General features: G+C 37.9%; 1 protein-coding gene across 2 annotated transcripts in view; it reads right to left on the bottom strand.

Moving 5' to 3' along the window:
* The window catches only part of IPO11 (importin 11), a 220,119-nt gene extending 205,219 nt beyond the window's left edge, over positions 1-14,900 (bottom strand). The window contains exons 1-2 of one of the 2 annotated variants that reach the window (XM_063086928.1): positions 14,691-14,900; positions 98-241 (exon numbers count right to left, since the gene is read on the bottom strand). In XM_063086928.1, the coding sequence (XP_062942998.1) occupies positions 98-235 (138 nt within the window). In that variant the 5' untranslated portion in view covers positions 236-241; positions 14,691-14,900. The remainder of the gene's footprint in view (positions 1-97; positions 242-14,690) is intronic. The other variant, XM_063086929.1, reaches the window with a different exon arrangement.
* Positions 14,901-20,486: the final 5,586 nt, after the last annotated feature.

The raw sequence follows: 20,486 nt of genomic DNA, 5'->3' as shown, positions 1-20,486 counted from the left end.
AAAGTAAACTACCAATAAAACTAGGTTTTTAGAACAATTAAAATAATGCTGTCTCATTTTATTAAAAATAAAAGTAAACGATTTTAGAACAACTTACCAGCAACACTGAATAAAAACCTGGCTGTGTCTCCCACTGTTTCAACTGCTCCTCAGCTGGCTTTAACACAGCAGTATCCTGACTAGTGGCCTGAGTTAAGACCTGAAGAACAACAGTGCTGGCACTGTTGAGATCCATGGACACCTGGCAATGAGAAGTTAACATACTTGAATGTACATTACACATAATAAAAAATTAATACAACATAAATGGACGAAAAGAGCTTTCATGTTCCGAATTACTCCTATAGTCAATAATTTAACTACTCCTTCATGTTTCTGCATACCATTCATAGTCTACTTCAAACTCCTATCATTCAAATCACTTTTGCTTAAATTAGTTTATTTCTAAAGGAAACAGCCTTTCATTGTTCCATAAGTAGAAGATAATTGTAAATTGGGGGGTTGGGGGGAACCTATATACAGAACCCAAAGTTTCTAAATTCTGGTTAAATACCACTGTCTGCCCAAGACTGAGCATAACGCCTTCTGCCTTTGTTTTAAAAAAGAGATTAATAAATGTTACAGAAGTATTAACCACATGCTAGCACCCAACTTTATCCTTGACAAGATCAAAAGGAGAGAAGAGAAATAAAAAAGGAATGCTTTGACTCACTGATAAGTACCTCCTAACATCATCTTACATGTCACCTATGGTACATGTCCAAAACACTCTAAAGAACATAAAAGATAAATGCATATCCAAGAAATGCTGTGGGGAAACAAAAATGAACTGAACCAATAAGCAAAAATATAAATCCTAAGTTAGAAAGGATCTTAAGGGTTGCATCATCTAATACTATACTAAATATTTTAAGCCATTCTACAAATACATGAACAACCTATTGAATTCTCTAGGATTCTAGTTCTAATCATCCCCCAAATTGTATATTTAGCAAGTATGTAAATTTGTTCCCAAAATACACATACAAAATATATAAGATTAAAATTGAAAGCTAAAAACTGGTAGTAAATAAGTGTAAGTTCTCAGTGCAGAGGTGATTGGGAAATTAGCTTTGTGACAGTAGCTATATCTAAAACTGAAGAATGTTCTAGACTGTAAATACAAAAGTCATTAAGCCATAAAAAATACAGCTAAAACAAATGAGTTCCTTGGTTAAAAGAGTTACAATTAAATTGCAGTGAAAAGGGAAGATCTCAAATATTGATTCAATAAGAAATTTGACCCAAAATATTACAACTTTTAGGGAAAATTAACCGTTATAAAGGCTATGTAAGTAAAGCTGGGCTAATGCACAACAAGAAATTTCTTCCTAACATCTTAAGAAGGCCATAATAACTGGAATCTGAAAAATACTACCAATTAGCAATAGAGTTGGATTAAGATTTTAAATTAGCAAAAAAAAAAAAAAAAAAAAAAAAAGATTTTAAATTAGCACTCTGTTCTTGTCTATATTTTAAAACTGAGTAGGATGACTTGTAAATATATACTGTCTCTATCACTAGTTGGGAGCTCCTTGAACAATACAAAGTTTTTGTGTTCGTTATCACTTGAAAACAAGTAAATGGATTTTCACTCAATTTATAGAAATTGTTGGTTAAAAAAAAAAAAAAAACAGGCTATGTGAGAGAAATTCACCTTATGGATGCCCTAGAAGATACTTTAAATAGATAGGCAGTATATTTTTCTATCTAGTAGAAACTTAATGCAAGCCACAAAAGTAAGCCATGTATGTAACTTACACTTCCCAGTAGCCACCTTAAGTAGTAAAAAGAAACACATTAATTTTACTAGCATATTTAAATCAATATATACAAAACGTTATTCAACACATGACCAATATTTTTAATATTTATTAATATTAAAATACGGTGGCCCCATACCAGCTAGCTGCCAAAAGAAATAAAAATATAATATTTTACTTTCCTTTTTATACTAAGTCTTCAAAATCCTCTTTATATTTTACATGTAAAGTACATCTCACTTCAAACCACATAGTGCTCAACAGCCACATATGGCTAGTTGCTACCATACTGGCTACAACTCTAGAAAAGCCCTACTCACAGTGTCATCCAAACACTGGTAGCACCACCATCAGATGGGACCATCTTAAAACTACAAACTCTTATTTTGGGGGAGCAGGAGGTGGCTGGCCGGGCAACGGGGATCTGAACCCGTGACCTTGGTGTTATAAGGCTGCACTCTAACCAACTGAGCTAACCAGCCACACCCAAAAATACAAACTCTTAATCTCTTTTCAAACCTACCAAATGAGAACAAGGACAGCAGTTGAGGGGAGGCAGGAACAGCAGGAAAAAATCTGTGTTTTAATAAGTTCTCTAGGTAAATCTTTTAATTGGCAAACTTTAAGAAGCACAACTTTAAAAATGTCAAACTGAGGTCTATCTGAAAGTTCAGCTCAATTGCTAATGCAGTGGATGACAAATAACAAAGCCGTTTCAAAAATATGAGTACATTCCTATAAAAGGAGGAGGGATGGGCACTGATTTGCAGCTGAACTCTTCTCACAAAGGAACTTTCCAGGATATGAAGAGCAGGAATTTATTGATTCTCTCCTAAGCAATGCAAGAGCAGCCAGTCAAAATAAAAAGTTGAAAAAATAAACAAACAAACAAAAAAACTAATGTCTGAGCATATGTCTAGCATTGTACTAAGTGTTTCATTCAATTATTTCTAACAAGAATCCTATGTGGTAGATAATATTATCCCCATTTTTTAGGCAGAAAATTAAAGGATCAGAGACTTTACCTTGCCAAGGTCATAATCTAATAAGTGGCAGTGCTTGGACTTTAACACCAAAGCCACTAAACCTAAACAGCACCTAATATTGCCTTCCTTGAGTGACAAAACCAACACCTAAGGCATCTCTGTAGTGCCAGGAGCCCAACAAGGTACATGATATATGCTTAAAAAAAGATTTGCTGAATAAAAGAAAATGATCAATTTTGAACAACAAAGTATTTCACAATGAACTACACGGCAGTTAATTAACCAATTTATTCAATAAAACTCCTGAAAGACTGCTGTGTGCCAGGTGCTGTTCAAAGTGCAAAGACAGCAGTAAACAAAAGTGTCCCTGACTCATGCAACTCACACTCTAGTGAAAGACAGATCTGTTAAAAAAGAAAAAATAAATGAGGTAGCGATATGAAGAAAAAATAATAATGTTAAAAACTGACTGCAATTGAGTGTTTTACTTTAGATTGTGTGTTCAGAGATTTGAGCATCCGAAGATTTTGGTAACTGAGGGAGGTCCTGAAACCAATCCCTCATAGATATACCAAGGGAGACTGTATTTGGAGGTGGAACCTTTGAGAGGTAATTAGGTTGTGAGGGTGTAGGTCTCACAAATGACAGTAGTGCCCTTTTAAGAAGAGGCCAGAGAGCAAGCTCACTCTCTTTTTGCCATATAAAGAGACAACGAGAAAGCAGTCTGCAACGTTGAAGAGGGCTCTCACCAGAACCCGATCATGCTGGCACGCTGATCTTGGACTTCCAGGCTCCAGAACTGTGAGAAATAAATTTGTTTATAAGACATACAGTTTATGGTATTTTGTTATAGTGGCCCAAGCTGGCTAAGACAGATTTCAAATCAATAACCTAAACTTTCCACCTTAAGACACTAGACACACAAGGGAAAACTAAGCTTAAAGTAAGCAAAAGGAAGAAAATAATAAAGATTTAAGCAGAAATTAATGAAATAGAGAAAAGAAACAATAGAGAAAAAAAATCAACAAAACCAAAAATCATGGGATTTTTTTAAGATCAGCAAAATTGACAAACCTTTAGTTAAACTGATAAAGAAAACTGAGAAGACATAAATTATTAAAGGAACAAAAGAAAACACTGCTACCAAACTTACAGAAATAAAAAGGATTCTAGAGAATACTATGAACAGCTGTATACCAAAAAATTAGAAATCTACGTGAAATATACAAATTTCTAGAATATAAATTACTGAAATTAAATCAAGAAATATAAAATCCAAATAAAACTCGTAACAAGAAAAGAGATTAAATCAGTATCTTTAAATTTTCCCACAAGGACCAGACGGCTTCCAGGTGAATTCTCCCAAACATTTAAAGAATCAATACCAATCCTCCACAAACTATTTTAAACAGTAGAAGAGGGGGGACCACTTCCCAACTCATTCGGAGGCTAGTATGACTCCAATACCAAAACCAAACGAAGACATCACAAGAACCTACAGCCTAATGTCTCTTATGAATATAGAAGCAAAAATCACCAAAATACTGGCAAATCAAATGCAGTAACATATAACAAGGATTATATACCATAACTAGGTAGAATTTATCCCAGGAAAGCAAGCTTGGTTCAACAACTGAAAAATCAATGTTATTACATTATATCAACAGAAAAAAGGACAAAAAGTACATAATCGGGGCTGGCCAATTAGCTCAGCTGGTTAAAGTGCAATTGATAACACCAAGGTCAGGGATTCGGATCCCCATACTCGCCAGGTGCCAAGAGGAAAAAAAAAAAAAAATCCTGAAAACAAATAATAATCCCATAATATTTTTTAAAAAGCACACACCAAAAAAACAATGATCATCTCAACAGATATAGAAAAAGCAATCCAACATCCTTTCATGATAAAAACACTCAATAAACTAGGAATAAAAGGGAACTTCCTCAATCTGTTAAAGGGCACATATGAAAAACCCAGTTAACATACTTACTACAGTCATTTACCAATCAACGATGGGAATATATTCTGAGAAATGCATGGTTAGCCAAGTTCAAAGTTGTGCAAACATCAGTGTGTACTTATGCAAATCCAGATGGTATAGCCCACCACACACCTAAGCATATGGTATAGCCTATTGCTCCTAGAACTTTTACAACCCAATAATTAAGACGATAATCCAATTTTAAAATAGGCAAAGTATTTGAACAGACACTTATACAAAGAAGATTCAGAAATGGTTAGCATATGAAAAGGTGCTGAACTTTATTAGCCATTAAGGAAATGCAAATCAAAACCACAATGACTTCACACCCACTACCATGGCTATAATCAAAAAGACAGATAATAAGAGGCATTAGTAAGGAGGTGAAACTGGAACCCTAATGCATTGCTGGTGAGAATGTAAAATGGTGCAGACACTTTAGAAAAGTCTGGCAATTCCTCAAAATGTTAAACATACAGATACCACTGGACCCAGCAAATCCACCTGTAGGTATGTACCCAAGAGAAATAAATACATCCACACAAAAACTTGTATACAAAAAGAGATGTTCATAGCAGCATTATTCATAATAGCCAAAAAGTGACAACAATTCAAATATCCATCACATAACAAATACAATGGAATAGTATTTGGCAATAAAAAGGAATGGAGTCTTGTAAAAGCTAAAATACAAATGAATGTTGAAAACATTATGTTAAGTGAAAGAAGCCAGTCAAAAAAAAAGGAAGGCCTTTTGATTCCATTTACACTAAATATGCAGAACTGGCAAATTTAAAAAACAAAAAGTAGATTAGTGGTTGCCTGGAGCTGGGGGATTGGAGGAAAATGTGAAGGGACTGCTGATGGGATACAGTTTCTATTTAGAATGATGAAAATGTTCTAAAAGTGTTTACAGTGATGGTTGAACAACTCTGTGAATATACTAAAAACCACTGAATTGGACATTTCAGTGGGTGAATTTATAGTCTGTGAATTATACAGTTCAATAAAGCTGTTTAAGCTTTTTTTTTAAAGTTGCTTTGACTATGTAGATATCAAAATCAGCAAGAGACAAGGAAAAGTGACTGAAGAATTGAAAAACATGGCTAGAGTACGGACAGTAATAATTGATGTTGATTCAGGGCAAAGAAGAGTATTCAAGAAATTAAAGCAAGATGAAAGGACATAGGATTTTGATATAAACCCAAGAGGTTCCCACTAGTACCATTCAAATCTGTACCTCACCATTTGCATTCATTTCAGTTTCTCAACAGAGGCCCTTTGGACAAGAAAATTCTTTTCTGTGCATGCACTATAGGTTGTCTAGCATCCCTGTGTCCCTCCACACTGTTTATTAATATCACTACCCAGGGACTGACTAAAGATGCTTCCATATATTTCCAAATACTCTCAGGTTAAATAACCACCAGGGCTACTGATACATTCCCTATAACACTTCAAGCAGATTGTCAAAGACTGGTCTGTGTTTGTGGGGAAAAAAGGCACAAAAAAACATATAACATCAAGGAGGAGAGCGCTACTTCCTTGTTTTCTGTTCCCTACTCCTAAAATATCACATCAACTCAAGAGTTCAAAGGACCTACAAACTCCTATTCAGTAGAAATGCACTTGGAAACTACAAGCTTAAATTAGCTTAACTCAGTAAGAACTTAAAAATACTCTCTTAGCGCAGTCTTTTTGTAATTAGAGGAATATATTATAAAAACTACAATGTAAAATATATGTATAATACATAAAAATGCCTACAAATACAAGAAAAGCAGGAAGTACATCAGATTATAGACAGTAGAATTAAGGTAGCTCTAGAGGTTATCACTCTCATAGTTCACATATTTTACTTTAATGATTTAAAAAAATTTTTTTAAAGGCCAAGAATTTTCATTTTATATCTGCATTATATTTCTATGGGAATTAGATATTTGCTTGATTTCTCTTCCCTACTCCTAAAATATGCCAACTTGTCAAGAGCTGCAAATCATCATATATTTCTCTTATTAAGCATATTTCAAGAAATCATGGCAATATATTCAATATACCACAGTTAAATAGATAATGTGGTCAGTAATTGCACTCTCAACATAAAAGTTTAGGAGAGAAAGCTTATGAATTTGGTCTTCAGTAGCAAAAGTAGTAACTGTTCTATCATATTAAGCAACAAAACTGAAACATATCTGTCAGATCTGTGATGGCAATGTTTAAAAAAACAATTTTCCTCATTCAAGGAACTGAGTCTTGTAATCAAACAGCAGTTTTAATTGCAAATAGCCATCTCTATGAGGCACTTAATATTCCTACTATTTGGCGTTTATAAGGACAACAGTTTAAAATATTTAATGAGGCTGGCTAGTTGGCTCAGTTGGTAGAGCACGGTGTTAATAATACCAAGGTCAAAGGTTCAGATCCCTATTCCAGGCAGCCATAAAAAAATAAAATAAAATTATAACTAAAATTAAATTAAATTAAAATATAGTATTTAACAGCCTGGGAAAAATCAAACTAACCAAAAAATTCTAATTTATTGATTATTAACTTTAAGTTTCACTTATTGTATACAGTACACTTCCATCACATAAAAGGAAAACAAATGTATATTTGTTAGCAATAGTGTCTTTACTTTCATTTCTAAATCTTCTTCATGACAGTTTCCACAACTTGTTTCTTTACCAGAAAAAGTACTATTAAGTGTACCATCCCTAAAGATAGAAAATAAATTGAGTAATCTGCAGTGCCACCTGATGGTAAGAATAAGTACCACACCCCATAGAGTACGTTTCAAGCCTCCTTTCCCTTCAAGGTGGGCTAAAGGAAAGAGAGACTTTGGAATTCTCAGTGACCACTTGCCCAGGACAACCATATGGAAAATGTACCAGAGTTTTCATGGTTCAAGAGGATAGGGAAAAGAATGCTGAGCTCCTGGGGGGAAGAAATCAACAAGAGTCTAAAGAATAATGTAATGCAAGAAAGATGGAACTCAAAACATGAAAATGAAAACCTCGCCTTGAAGCAAAACATGACAACCAAAGAACTTCCTTACAGCACTGCCTCCACTTCTATAGTGAAGTACTATATCACTAAAAGTACTCTCTACCAAAACAAAATGTAAGGTGAAGACATGAATGTGTTTTTGAGCTTTAATCAAAGTAAATATGAAGGAATTCTTAAAAATGTAATAACGTAATCAATGTTTTAGCATAAAGGAGAGTGAGAAACTGGAACAAGAACAGGCAGAGTGATATGAGGAGAGGAATGAAATCACCTCGCGATTCACTGCAGTATTCCATGTTTAAATGAAGGGTAAATTTTCAGAAAGAAGAAAAAGAATAGCCAGATGCAAGCCACTGCAAAAGTGACACTGACAACTTGAAAGACCCCATTTTTCCCCTGGAAGAATAGGCATTGAGCAAATAAAACTTAAATGGAGTGTGGCCTTTTGGTGAAATGTATAAACAATTCCCCAGAAAACATATTCTTGGGGAATTATGGACAGGAGATATTAGAAAATTGGTAAACTGCTTGGAGTCAAATGAAAACTAGTGTCAAAAGAAAACTAGAGAAAGACAATGCATCAAAGACAAGAAAGAAATGAATTTCTGTAAAGACCAGAGAAGAGTTCAAAGATAATCAAATTGAAAAGTTATCATTTAGAAAAAGACATTTTATTACTTTGAGAAACCAAAATCTTAAATTAAAAGAAAGCCTACTTGCCAAAAAAAAAAAAGAAAAGTTAGGACGGCCGGTGGCTCACTCGGTAGAGTGCGGTGCTGATAACACCAAGGCCACGGGTTCGGATCCTATATAGGGATGGCCGGTTTGCTCACTGGCTGAGCGTGGTGCTGACAACACCAAGCCAAGGGTTGAGATCCCCTTACCGGTCATCTTTTTTTAAAAAAAAAAAAAGAAAAGTTAAACCTGAATCTGACCAAGCTTCTATATCTTCTACCATTGTAATTAGAGAAGCAGGTGGAGAGAAAAATGAAATAAGGTTGATAATTGTTAAGGCTGGGTGATGGGTAGATGGGGGTTCACTATACAATTCTATCTACTTTTATGTATGTTTTTTAAAGTGGCAGCTAATGGACACAGAATCACTAAATTTGCTGCTCACGGTAGACATCACCTCCTCTGGAAATTTTTAACTGCGCTTAGATCGTAAAGCACTCCTTCCCCCATGCTACTGTTCTATATAGCACACACTTCTATTATTACATTTATTTCCTTGTTTACTTGTGTCTCATCTACAAAATCATTAACTGTTTAAAGGCAAGAAATGTTTCTTATTTATATATACATGCCATCACCTATCAGTGTCAGGGATATAGCAAATGCTCAGTAAACATGATAAACAAATAATATAAATTGCGATTTCTAAAAGTGGAAGACATGCTGACTTTTAGAAAAGGTGAGACAGAAAGAAGTCAAAGAACAATGTTTCTGGAAGAATAGTAATTGTATTGCAGTAAAGAGAAATATCTAAAAAAAAAAAAAAAGCACTATAAGAGTAACAGTAGGCTGAATGACTGAGAAAATGAATGAACAGTCCATTCAGTCTCTTCCTATATGAAAACAGGGCATATCAAGCCAAAAAATTTAATAATACTTTTCAATGGGAATATCTAGCACCTTTTGTTCTAATCCTGTGCTCTCCAATCAACTTTCTGATATTTACTTGGTTTAGCATTAAACTTTTCTACATTTATTCATTAAACAGATATGTACTGAACACCTACAAATGCCAGACACTATTATAGTCACTTGAGATATATCAATAACTAAAAAAGACAAAAAAGCTGGCTGGTTAGCTCAGTTGCTCAGAGCACAGACTTATAACACAATGTCACAGGTTTGGATCCCCATACCAGCAGCCACCAAAAAAATTTAAATATATAAATAAATAAATAAGATTAAAAAAATCCATGCCCTGTGGAGCATATTTTCTAGTGGGGGAAGAAATAAACGGGGAAAAATTAATAAATGGGGACAAAGAAATAAATGGGTAAAAGGGGCTGGTCGGTTAGCTCAGTTGATTAGAGAGTAGTGTTAATAACACCAAGGTTAAGGGTTCAGCTCCCCATACCAGCCAGCTGCTCCTTGCTCCCACAAAAAAGAAAAAATAAATAAATTGGTAAAATATATATTATGAAAGAAGGCAGTATATAAGGGCAGAAGGCAGCTGTAAAAGAAATCCTGTCCAACAAACCCAAGTATTTGTGTCTCACTGAGAGTTTTTAGTAAAATGGCTTTGATAAACTGAAATAAGTCTCTTCTTGTCTATTTGGTATATATGGGAGTCTCCCATGACTCATCACCCTCTAATACGAAAAGTTAAACCAACTTTATCCTAAACAATATGACCCCCACCAAGGTAGTGCCAGCTGTGAGCCCCCAACTACCACCCTCTGACATCTTAAACACAAAAAACCCATCTGTACAAAAAGCTATTAAAGAACAATAATTATGCTTATTGCTTTTAAAATTCCTTCACTGATATAAAGCAAACAAATAGGAAGGAAAAGCTGTAAGCTTGATTTTAAGCAAGACACTGAAGCGGAATAACAGCCATGCCCAAATTAAATAATAAACTATAACCAATAATCTAAACTTAGTCAAAACCTTTTGCTAGCTAAGGGATCATCAGTTCTCTCCAAATACTGACATCTTTGACTGGTAGTTTCTAATTACCAGTCCAGGACATCATTGTCTAAAACACCGTATCTTAGAAGAATCTCATTCTTGTTCTGAGAGTTCAGCCTAAAGAGTCACTGCATTTTAAAAAATCCATATATTCAAACATGCATGGGCTGTATGGCCAGTAATGTTCCTATAGTTAAAAACCATTCCTCATATTATCATTAAAATAATTTTTCTATCACCTTGGAGCCAACCAGATCAGTTCTCTAAACAGCAAGTGTATCTAGTTTAAGCATTTTGTTTTACTGAATGAAGAAACTGTGGCCAAAGGGGTTAAAGAGATAAACTGTAACTTCTCTAAGGTCACAGGCTCATTAGTGACATTTCTGGAACCTAGAATGCAAGACTCTTGTCCCAACCCAGTGTTCTCTGTAGGTTACCACAGTTTTACTGATCACAGTGCTATCCATACCTCAAGTGAAATTAACTGGCATTTCTTTAGCTTTAGACTTGAGAAAGAACCAAAATACAACATCAAGTCTATAGCCTATTTTATTCTGTTTCAGCCCAAAATTAATTTAAGATACCATATGCAAAGTTAACAAGGTGAAGATTAGGAGATGAAATTTTAAATGGCTAAAATGAAGGGTTACTACACAGAATATAAAATATACAAGGAACTCTTGTGAATCACAAAGACAAGAAATACAAAAGAAAACTGGATAAGGATATAAATAGACAATTCACAGAAGGGAAAAACCAAATGACTAATAAACATCAGAAGAGAAGCTATCTCACTGGTTAGTTAACAGGGATTTAAAAAGCATTGAAATACTACTTAACAATCATCAGACTGGCAAAAATCACAGTCTGGAAATATTCAGTGTTGGCAAGAATGTATGTAAACAGAAACCCCTATGCTTTTCCACCAGAATACACTGGCACAACCACTTTGGAGAGCAATCTTGCTGACTAATGAAATTATTAAGTATGTGTATAAATCTGTGTGTATCCTATGACCAGGACAGACACACACATATCTATATCTCCTCTGACCTAGCAGTTTCACACCTGGTGCTATAACCAAAGAAAATACTGCACACAGGTGTACAAGGAGGAGGAGACAACAAAGTTGTTACTCTGGACACTCTTGGAGCAGTCTATAGTAATACCAAGTTGGAGACAATGTGTCCATGTTTAGTGAAATAGATACATTAAATGTGTCTTATCCTTCCTTTGTACAGTTTGTTCCCTCTGCCTGGAAAGCTCTTGCTTCTAGATATTAGCATGTCTTACTCTTTAACTTCATTTCAGTCTCTGCTCAAATTGTCCTCTACTCAAAGAGGTCTTCCCTGACTACCAATCTAAAACAGCATACCCCTCAACTCAGAATCTCTCTGGTCCCAACATCCTTCTTAGTTTTTCCGTTTAAGACTATTAACACTGTACCAGCCAGCTGCCAAAAACAAAACAAATAAAGACTATTAACTACCTTACATTTTAATATATATGTGTTTACAGTCCAGACTTAAGAGGGAAATAAAAAGAATACAGTGTCTCAGAACCATAAGAAGAAAATTGCAAGGAGGAACAAGTAAACAAAATGGCAAATGATTTAAAAAATTCCATTAGATTTAGCAACAAAGAGATCAATAGTAACCACCACCCAATCAGATTCAGTGACTGCAATAGATTACTAGACTTCAAAATATTTTTAAAAGACTAAGTAATAAGGAGGTGGAGAAAATGAATACACACGACTCTTTCACGAAACTAAAGGAAAATAATTACAAAGCTGAAGGCAAAGCTAGGGTGAGGAGAGTATTTTTAAGATTAGAGACTTAAATGTGCTTAATCCTGATAAGTTAGGGCCAGGTGAACTATCCCTAAAGAGAGACAACTGAGTGTTACAGACTGAATTGTGTTCCCCAAAACTCATACTTTCAAGTGCTAAACCTATTACCCTCAGTATTTGGAGTTAAGGTTTATAAAGAGGTGATTAAAATAAAATGAGGCCACTGGGGTGGGACTCTAATCCAATATGGCTGGTGTCTTTATTAGAGGAAAAAACACTAGGCTGCATGTACACAAAGGAATAACCACATGAAGAGGCAGCAAGAGGAAGGCCATCTGCAAGCCAAAAACAGAGGTCTCACAGGAAAGCAACTCTATCTGAACCTTGATCTTGGACTTCCAGCCTCCAGACTGTGAGAAAATAAATTTCTCTTGTTTAAGCTCCCCAGTCTCTGGCATTTTGTTATAGCAGCCCTGGGAGAGGAAACACTCCTCCTGAGGAGAAAAAACTCAGAGCACAATTAGAGATAGACAGAGAGAGGTAGACATGTTTGCAGGTGAAAGAGAACAGAAAACAGAGAAGCTCCCTTCTGATATATTTCATTTCCTCTGTGAAATAGAAGGAAAATTATTTAATAAAGAGAAAGGAAGGAAGGTGGTGGGTTAACAGCCACCATGGAAAACAGGAACAATTACTAGGGACACTCAGGATTGTTGGACTGCCTGTCCAGTACTCAATAAATGCTTGTTGTTAAATGAATGCGTAAATGTCATTCATGAAAGTTTTAGTTCAGTTCTAACATAATGAACTCTGGCAGTGACCGGCAAAAGAAAAACATTGGAATGAGTCAGAACCTGGGTTGTGAATCTAGATATGTGTGACTTATGCAAGTTCTGGGCCTCAGTTTCTTCAACTAGATGAATCAGATTCAATAACCAGTAAAATAATACTACCATCAATAACACTAAATTAGGAGAAGTGAGATTAAATACAAACACACATGTATATACATACATACAACATAAAGGTCAACATCCAACTAATCAAACATAATACTGTTCCCAAAATATGAATATTTCTATTTCTGGAAAAATACATATATTTATTTGTGGAAAAATCTTCAGTATATTGTTTTGTTTGGGCAACCGACCAGTACAAGGATAGAACCCTGGACCTTGGTCTTATCAGCAGCACGTTCTAACCAGCCAGCCCTTCAGTATATTTTAACTGCCACATACCTAGAAGGATTATTTTGCATTCTGGTTTGATTCAGAATGTCACAAAATCTAAAGATTTTCCTATCAATTCCCAAATAATCTTTACATGTTTGTTTAGAAACTCCAACCGTGTTATCACAAACAAATTCATCTGTAGTGAGGATTCTCTTCAGCTTTAGGAAGTGTACCTAGGGTAGAGACGGCCCTCCTGTCCTGGGACTATAATATATGAACACAAACCATTGCTACAATTCAATTGTTTCTCCTATACCCTGTGCTAAGTTCCAGCGGGAAGAATTCCACAATCCTATCAAAAGCAATAGGAAATTTTCTTTCTAATTTCACCGAAATCTTCCTCAGTGACAAAAGATGTAAGAAAAGCTGTCAGGCAATGGATGTCTCATACAGTACAGTCACTCTGCCCTTAACCAGAAGCCTCTGTACAGAACAGAGAAGTTTGAAATAACGTGAAAATGGAAAAGGGAAATCCCTATTGAAGGTCTTTTTTTTTAAAAAAAAAAAAAAAAAAAGGCACTGCGGCTGCAAACTGCCCTTTCCTTACTCCGTTCTGAAAAATAACCAAATCTCAAGCACACTGCAACTGAGCTCGTTTAAATTGCGGTGGAGAGGTATGTCAATTGCAACCTTGGCACCAACAGGCAATTTTACCAATCCTTGCTATTAAGTCAAATCACTTTGAGACAGGAGTACTTCTCCCATTCACTACCATGTCACAAAAGAATTTCCAAAACGACAAATGCAATGGGCCGCAAAATAATCTTGCTGAATCACAAATACTCCCAAATATAAAGCAGGAGTCGCTGAGCTTGAACACTGGCAGCCATACCTCATCGTGAAGCTCAATGAACATGTATAACTTACTTTTTTATTAAAGGCAAAGAAGGTTCTAACGTTTAAAGCTTTCACAGTATTGCTATCAGCAGCAAAATCGTGTGTGCAATAACAACTCACACAGGATTTATACTAAAAATAACCACGTTCTCTCAAAATTTGCACCACCTCTCCTTCAAGGGCAAATACATCACCCGGGCCCGCAACCGCGGCCACAATGGGTACCATCCTCTCTGCTCAGCTTGGCACAGTTCCTGCTAGCCCACACCCTGATTCCTCCGCGACCGTGCTTCCCGCTCCCAGGCTGCCTCGGCGAGCCTCCAGCTGCAGAGAGCCAAGCCTGCAGGCCGCCCTCACCTCGGTACTGCTATTCTTCGCCTCCCGGTAGCCCCACGTTCCTCCCTCACCTCTCGGGTCTCGGCTTCCCAACCCACTCCTCGCGCTGTGGCTCTCGGGCGGCGGCCTCACCGTTTGGTTCGGTCCGGAATAGCCCGGCCCTCCCGCTCCCACTTCCCAACACGAAGTGGCGTCGGTTGGTCCCGCGCCCCACGCTGCCAGTCCACACGCCGCCGCCTACTGATGCCGAAAGCGGCTTCTAGGAACGCGCCATGTTCAGAGTCGCGGCTCCAAACTATGCGGACGCACGAATAGTACGTCAGAGACAGCCAGCGCGCCCGGGATAGGCAAAGGGAGAAGGCGATAGGCCAACGGCAGGAAGGGGAGGGAGGGGCTTACTCTTCAAACCCAGAGGCGCCAGGTGGCCAAATCAGCTGTGTGCGCTTGCGCAGTATACAACGGGGAGACGGGGCTAGCGCGATCTGTAACCGTGGAAACCTTAGGTCCGCGTGGTCCCACCACCTGGAAAATCAGTTGTCTCCTGGGTTGATAGAAGCTTCATTCAGAACCATTTTACCCTCCCTATTCTAGTTATCAACTGCCAAACTGTTTTACGGGTCCCTCACGGCAGAGAAGAATTATTGAAAGAATCTTACTCCCATGCGTCAACCCTCCCCGCAACGAATACTTAGTTTTTGAGTTCCTGAACTTGTTGGGCGCTCTGCTCCAGAGCGTTAACAAGGATGGAAGATTTAAAAGAATATCAATCCAGTTCTGCCTGGCTCTGCTACTAGGTGAACTAAATTTTCTTATGTTTAAAAAGAGGGCTGGCGGGTTAGTTCAGTTGGCTAGAGCACGGTGTTGTAGTACCAGGATCAAAGGTTCGTGATCCCCGTATGGGACAGCCCCCCAAAAAGTAAGCTTAAATGAATAAAAGGATAAGGAAGTAGCTGAGTGTTCATAAGGATTAATAATACAAAACACTATTGCTCCATTAGAATCTGCCCGATAGAGTTCTAAAATCCTCAGATGAGTCATCTATTTTAATCTTCAGAACAACCCTATGAGGTAGGTGCTTTCCTTATGGCCATTTTACAGATGAAGAAACTGCAGCACAAGGAAGGCGAGTAACCTGCCTAGGCTTAAAGAGCTAGTAAATAGCAGTGTCAGGATTTGAACCAAGCAATAATAAGCTCTGCATTACGGGGATGTTTACCACAGAAAGGCTTTTTTTAAAGCAAAAAGATATTTTGGTGTGAACCTCTCAGATAAAAATAAATAAGCAGTGACCACTAAAGAAAAATGATTAAATCATTATCCATCCATACATAATAAAATACAAATTGGCCATTTAAAATTATGTTGAAGTGCATTTGTTGACATACACATTCAAAATGCATTGCAAAAAGCGTGGGTTAAAAATTATGTTCCATATAGTCCCATAATGCCGAAATACTCACAGAATTTGCCACTAATTGGATGGTATTGTGATTGTGCTTTATTTTCAGTTGGCTTAACTGTATCTTCTGATTTTATTGAAAGATAGTATTCTCAAGTTTTAAGTGCATAGAATCACATGGAGATCTTTTAAAAACACAGGTCCTGATTCATTTGGTCTGAAGTGGGTCCTGAGAGTCTTCATTTCTAATGAGTCTCCAAGGTGATGCCAGTGCTGCCAATCAATAGATGACATGTTTAATTACAAGGCTGTAAGGAATACAAAATAAAGCAAAAATACATTTTTATGTAATTCAAAATAAAATGAAAAAAGTGGTTTACAAGAGATCTCTTTCATTTGGGATAATGGACCCTTTCGAAATCTAAGAAAAGCTATAACTTAGAAACATGCACATATACGTATTTTGCTTACAGTACCAGGATCCCAAATGAAGATGCATTTGGAGGTTCTTAGCTTCAGCTGCTATGAATGTAAAATCTAGTCACATACTATGCACAAACATATATGTACAAATGGATAAATAATCTTATTCTACTGCATTTTATTGCTATATTCTTATATTCTCAGGTTTTTTGAAAAAAAATGCAAAAAACAATTAAGTTAAATCATTGTTGGATGTCTTCAGGATACAACTGAAATCTTAATATAAATTCAATGCTTTCTTCCACATATGGTTGAGAACTGAAAAAGAAGAGCAAAAAGTTGATTAAGTAAATGCTAAATTAGAGAAACACTGGTTTTCCTCGCCCATAAGTCTCATGTAAGTTCCAAGAAAACAAACCACCACAATAACAATACAACTCATTTTGCTTCAATGATTACATTATTACTAACTTGAACTAAATATTTCCTATGTGTCAGCTACTGTTCTAAGTGTTTTTAAAGTGCCTAGCATTGAATTTGAGACATTTTATATAATTTATTTTATTAATCATCATCAACACTCTATATGAATGGTATCCTTTTACTAATTTTACAGATTAAAAGATGATGCTCATAGGAATTAAGACATTTATTTATTTATTTATTTAATTTTATTTTGTCGATATACATTGTGGCTGATTATTGCTCCCCATCACCAAAACCTCCCTCCCTTCTCCCTCCCCCTCTCCCCCCCAACAATGTCCTTTCTGTTTGCTTGTCGTATTAACTTCAAATAATTGTGGTTGTTATATCTTCTTCCCCCCCCCGGATCTAACCCCAGTTAGGATGGCTAAAATCCAAAAGACTATGAACAATAAATGCTGGCAAGGCTGCGGAGAAAAAGGAACTCTCATACATTGTTGGTGGGACTGCAAAATGGTGCAGCCTCTATGGAAAATGGTATGGAGGTTCCTCAAACAATTGCAGATAGATCTACCATACGACCCAGCTATCCCACTGTTGGGAATATACCCAGAGGAATGAAAATCATCAAGTCGAAGGTATACCTGTTTCCCAATGTTTATCGCAGCACTCTTTACTATAGCCAAGAGTTGGAACCAGCCCAAATGCCTATCATCAGATGAGTGGATACGGAAAATGTGGTACATCTACACAATGGAAGACATTTGTTCAAATTCAAGTTCTTAAGTGAAAGAGCACAGACTCAACTTAAGACATACATTTTGTGGGCTTCTGGTCAAGATGGTAAAATAGACAGTCCTCAGCATCACTCTCTCCCATGAATCAACTTACAACTATAAAAAAGCAAAAACAGCCAAGCTGGGTTCACTTGAGCTCAGGGGAAGAGGAGGAGAGACCAGCGGAGTGCATGAAGGCGGGAGAAGCCACAGTGATAGTAAGAAAAAACGACTTCAACCATTTCGTTCTGTGACTGCTTTGAGGCCAGAGCTGCTGAGCACAGAGCAGGAGCTGGCAAAAGCCACAGCTGTGCCCTTTGTATGGCATTGCTTGGAAGCAGCAGGGGAGAAGAGGGCCTTGGTGGCCCCCAGGCCAGCAAGACCACTAATAGGGTTCCCATGGACCCACATAGGAGCAAGGAGCCACAACAACTGAAAAGAAGGAGCCACTCGGAGGCCTGTGAGTCACCACAAGGGACCAGCACATGGCCCATCCCTTGGGAAGTGTTTGCAGCACTGGTGGTGGAGGAGACAGGCCCACCAGGGGAACACTGCAACATAGGAAGGACAGCTGATCTGGCCCCAATCAGCATAGGACCACTCAGAGGAGACTGGTCAGGAATATAGAATCACATGGGGTGCAATTTGATGAAAAGACTCAGGCCCAGATCAGAGTTTCTACACAACTGAGGTGCACCAGGTCTCTGGAGAGCCAGAAGTACCTATAAGGTCAACCATTAAACCCTGAGCTCCACAAAAAGCCTTCCTTAGGGAAGCAGCAGCAAACCAGCAATTTAGCCAAACCACAGAGCTCAAGTACTGGTCCTCACAGGAAGTTCCCCTATTTTAGAAGTAAGCAAAGGAAAAAAATTAGTTCCAACCCAGGTACTGGACCCCCATCCCACAACCAGGCACACCACCAGCGCCTCGGGGCCTGCCCAGGGACCTGAGGTCTGGAGCCAGGGACCAGATCCCTGTCTCACAACCAGGCATACCACCAGCCCCTCAGGGCCCACCCAGGGTCCTGAGGCTTGTAGCCAGGGATCAGGCCCCCTCCACAACCAGGTACACTGCCAGCACCTCAGGGCCTGCCCAGGGTCCTGAGGAATGCAGCTGAGAGCCACCTGCAACTAGGTAAGGAGCATTCCAAAAACATCACCTCCATGTGGGTGGCCCACCACAGCCACCATAGGAACCACGGCTGCCGTAAAAGTGGCTAGACACGACAACCACTGTGCAGATGGTCCGCCAGCCACTGGAGTGCATTGATACAAGGAGAATCAACAGCAGAGACCAAAGAAAAGAAGAAGATGTCTCTCTCCACAAAGCCCATTCCGGAGTGACAGAAGGATCTGCTCTATGATAATATGGGGAGAACTGAACACATCTCTCAGTATTGGACAGATCATCTAGGCAACAAATCAATAGAGTAACCATTACTCTTTCAGAAGGAGGGAAGAAATCTAGGGTAATTAGAGGGGGGAGGGGGAGAGGAAGGGGACTGGGGAGTGATCGGACAAGGGGCACAAAAAGTAAGTGCAATTTGTAACAATATATACACTAGTAATATTGATTTGATCAACGTATCTCCACTTGAAACACAAAAATATGTAAAATCAATTATGATTCAATAAAAATTTAAAAATAAATACATACATACATACATAAAAAATATACATTTTGTGGTAGGTAGAATATAAGATGTCCACGTCTTAATCCCTAACACCTGTGAATATGTTACTTTATGTGGCAAATGTGATTACATTAAGGATCTTAATATGGGAAGATTATCCTGAATTATCCTATGGGCCCAGTGTAATCACTAGGGCCCTGTGTTTTAGTCCGTTTTGTGTTGCTATAACAGAACTACCTGAGACTGGGTGATTTATAAAGAAGAGAGGTTAATTAGGCTTACTATTCTGGGACAGCTGCATCTGGCACAGGCCTCAGGCAGAAAGTAGCAGGCAGCCAGCGGGTACAAGCAGATCACATGGCGAGAGGAAGCAAGAGAGAGGAAGAAGGTGTCAGAGTCTTTTTTTTTTTTTTTTTTTTTTTTAAAAGATGACCGGTAAGGGAATCTCAACCCTTGGCTTGGTGTTGTCAGCACCACGCTCAGCCAGTGAGCAAACCGGCCATCCCTATATAGGATACGAACCCGTAGCCTTGGTGTTATCAGCACCACACTCTACCGAGTGAGCCACGGGCCGGCCTTGCCAGAGTCTTTTTAAGCAACCAGCTCTCACAGGAACTAATAGAGCAAAAACTCACTCATTAATTCCCCCTCCCCCAGGGAGAGCATTAATCCATTTATGAGGGACCTACCCCCATGACTCAATCAGTTTCCAACACTGCCACATTGGGGATCACATTTCCACATGAGTTTTGGAGGGGACAACACATTCAAACTCCATCTCCCTGTAAAAGAGAAGCAAGAGTGTTAGAAAGAAGAAAAATGTAACCATGGAAGTAGAGGTCAGAGTGATATGGAGGCCATGAGCCAAAGGAGTGGGGGCAGCCTATGAAAGCTAGAGGAGTCAAGGAAAGTGATCTCTTGTACAGTCTCTGGAAGAAACTCAGCCCTACAGATGATTTTAGACTTCCAACCTCTGGTACTCTAAGATAATGAATTTATGTTTTAAACCCCAAAGTTTGTGGTTAATTTATTCAAGCAGCAATAGAAAACTAATACATGCTCCCAAGTCATAGGCTTTTCCAATTTGCTTCGCTTCCTACTCCTTTTTTTTTTTTTTTTTAAAGAGATGACCAGTAAGGGGATCTTAACCCTTGACTTGGTGTTGTCAGCACCACACTCTCCCAAGTGAGCTAACCAGCCATCTCTATATGGG

The sequence above is a fragment of the Cynocephalus volans genome, chromosome 2 (assembly GCF_027409185.1).
Source record: "Cynocephalus volans isolate mCynVol1 chromosome 2, mCynVol1.pri, whole genome shotgun sequence".
Lineage (NCBI taxonomy): Eukaryota > Metazoa > Chordata > Mammalia > Dermoptera > Cynocephalidae > Cynocephalus > Cynocephalus volans.
Note: the sequence above shows the minus strand (reverse complement) of the source record. Positions and strands in the feature narration are given on the sequence as shown.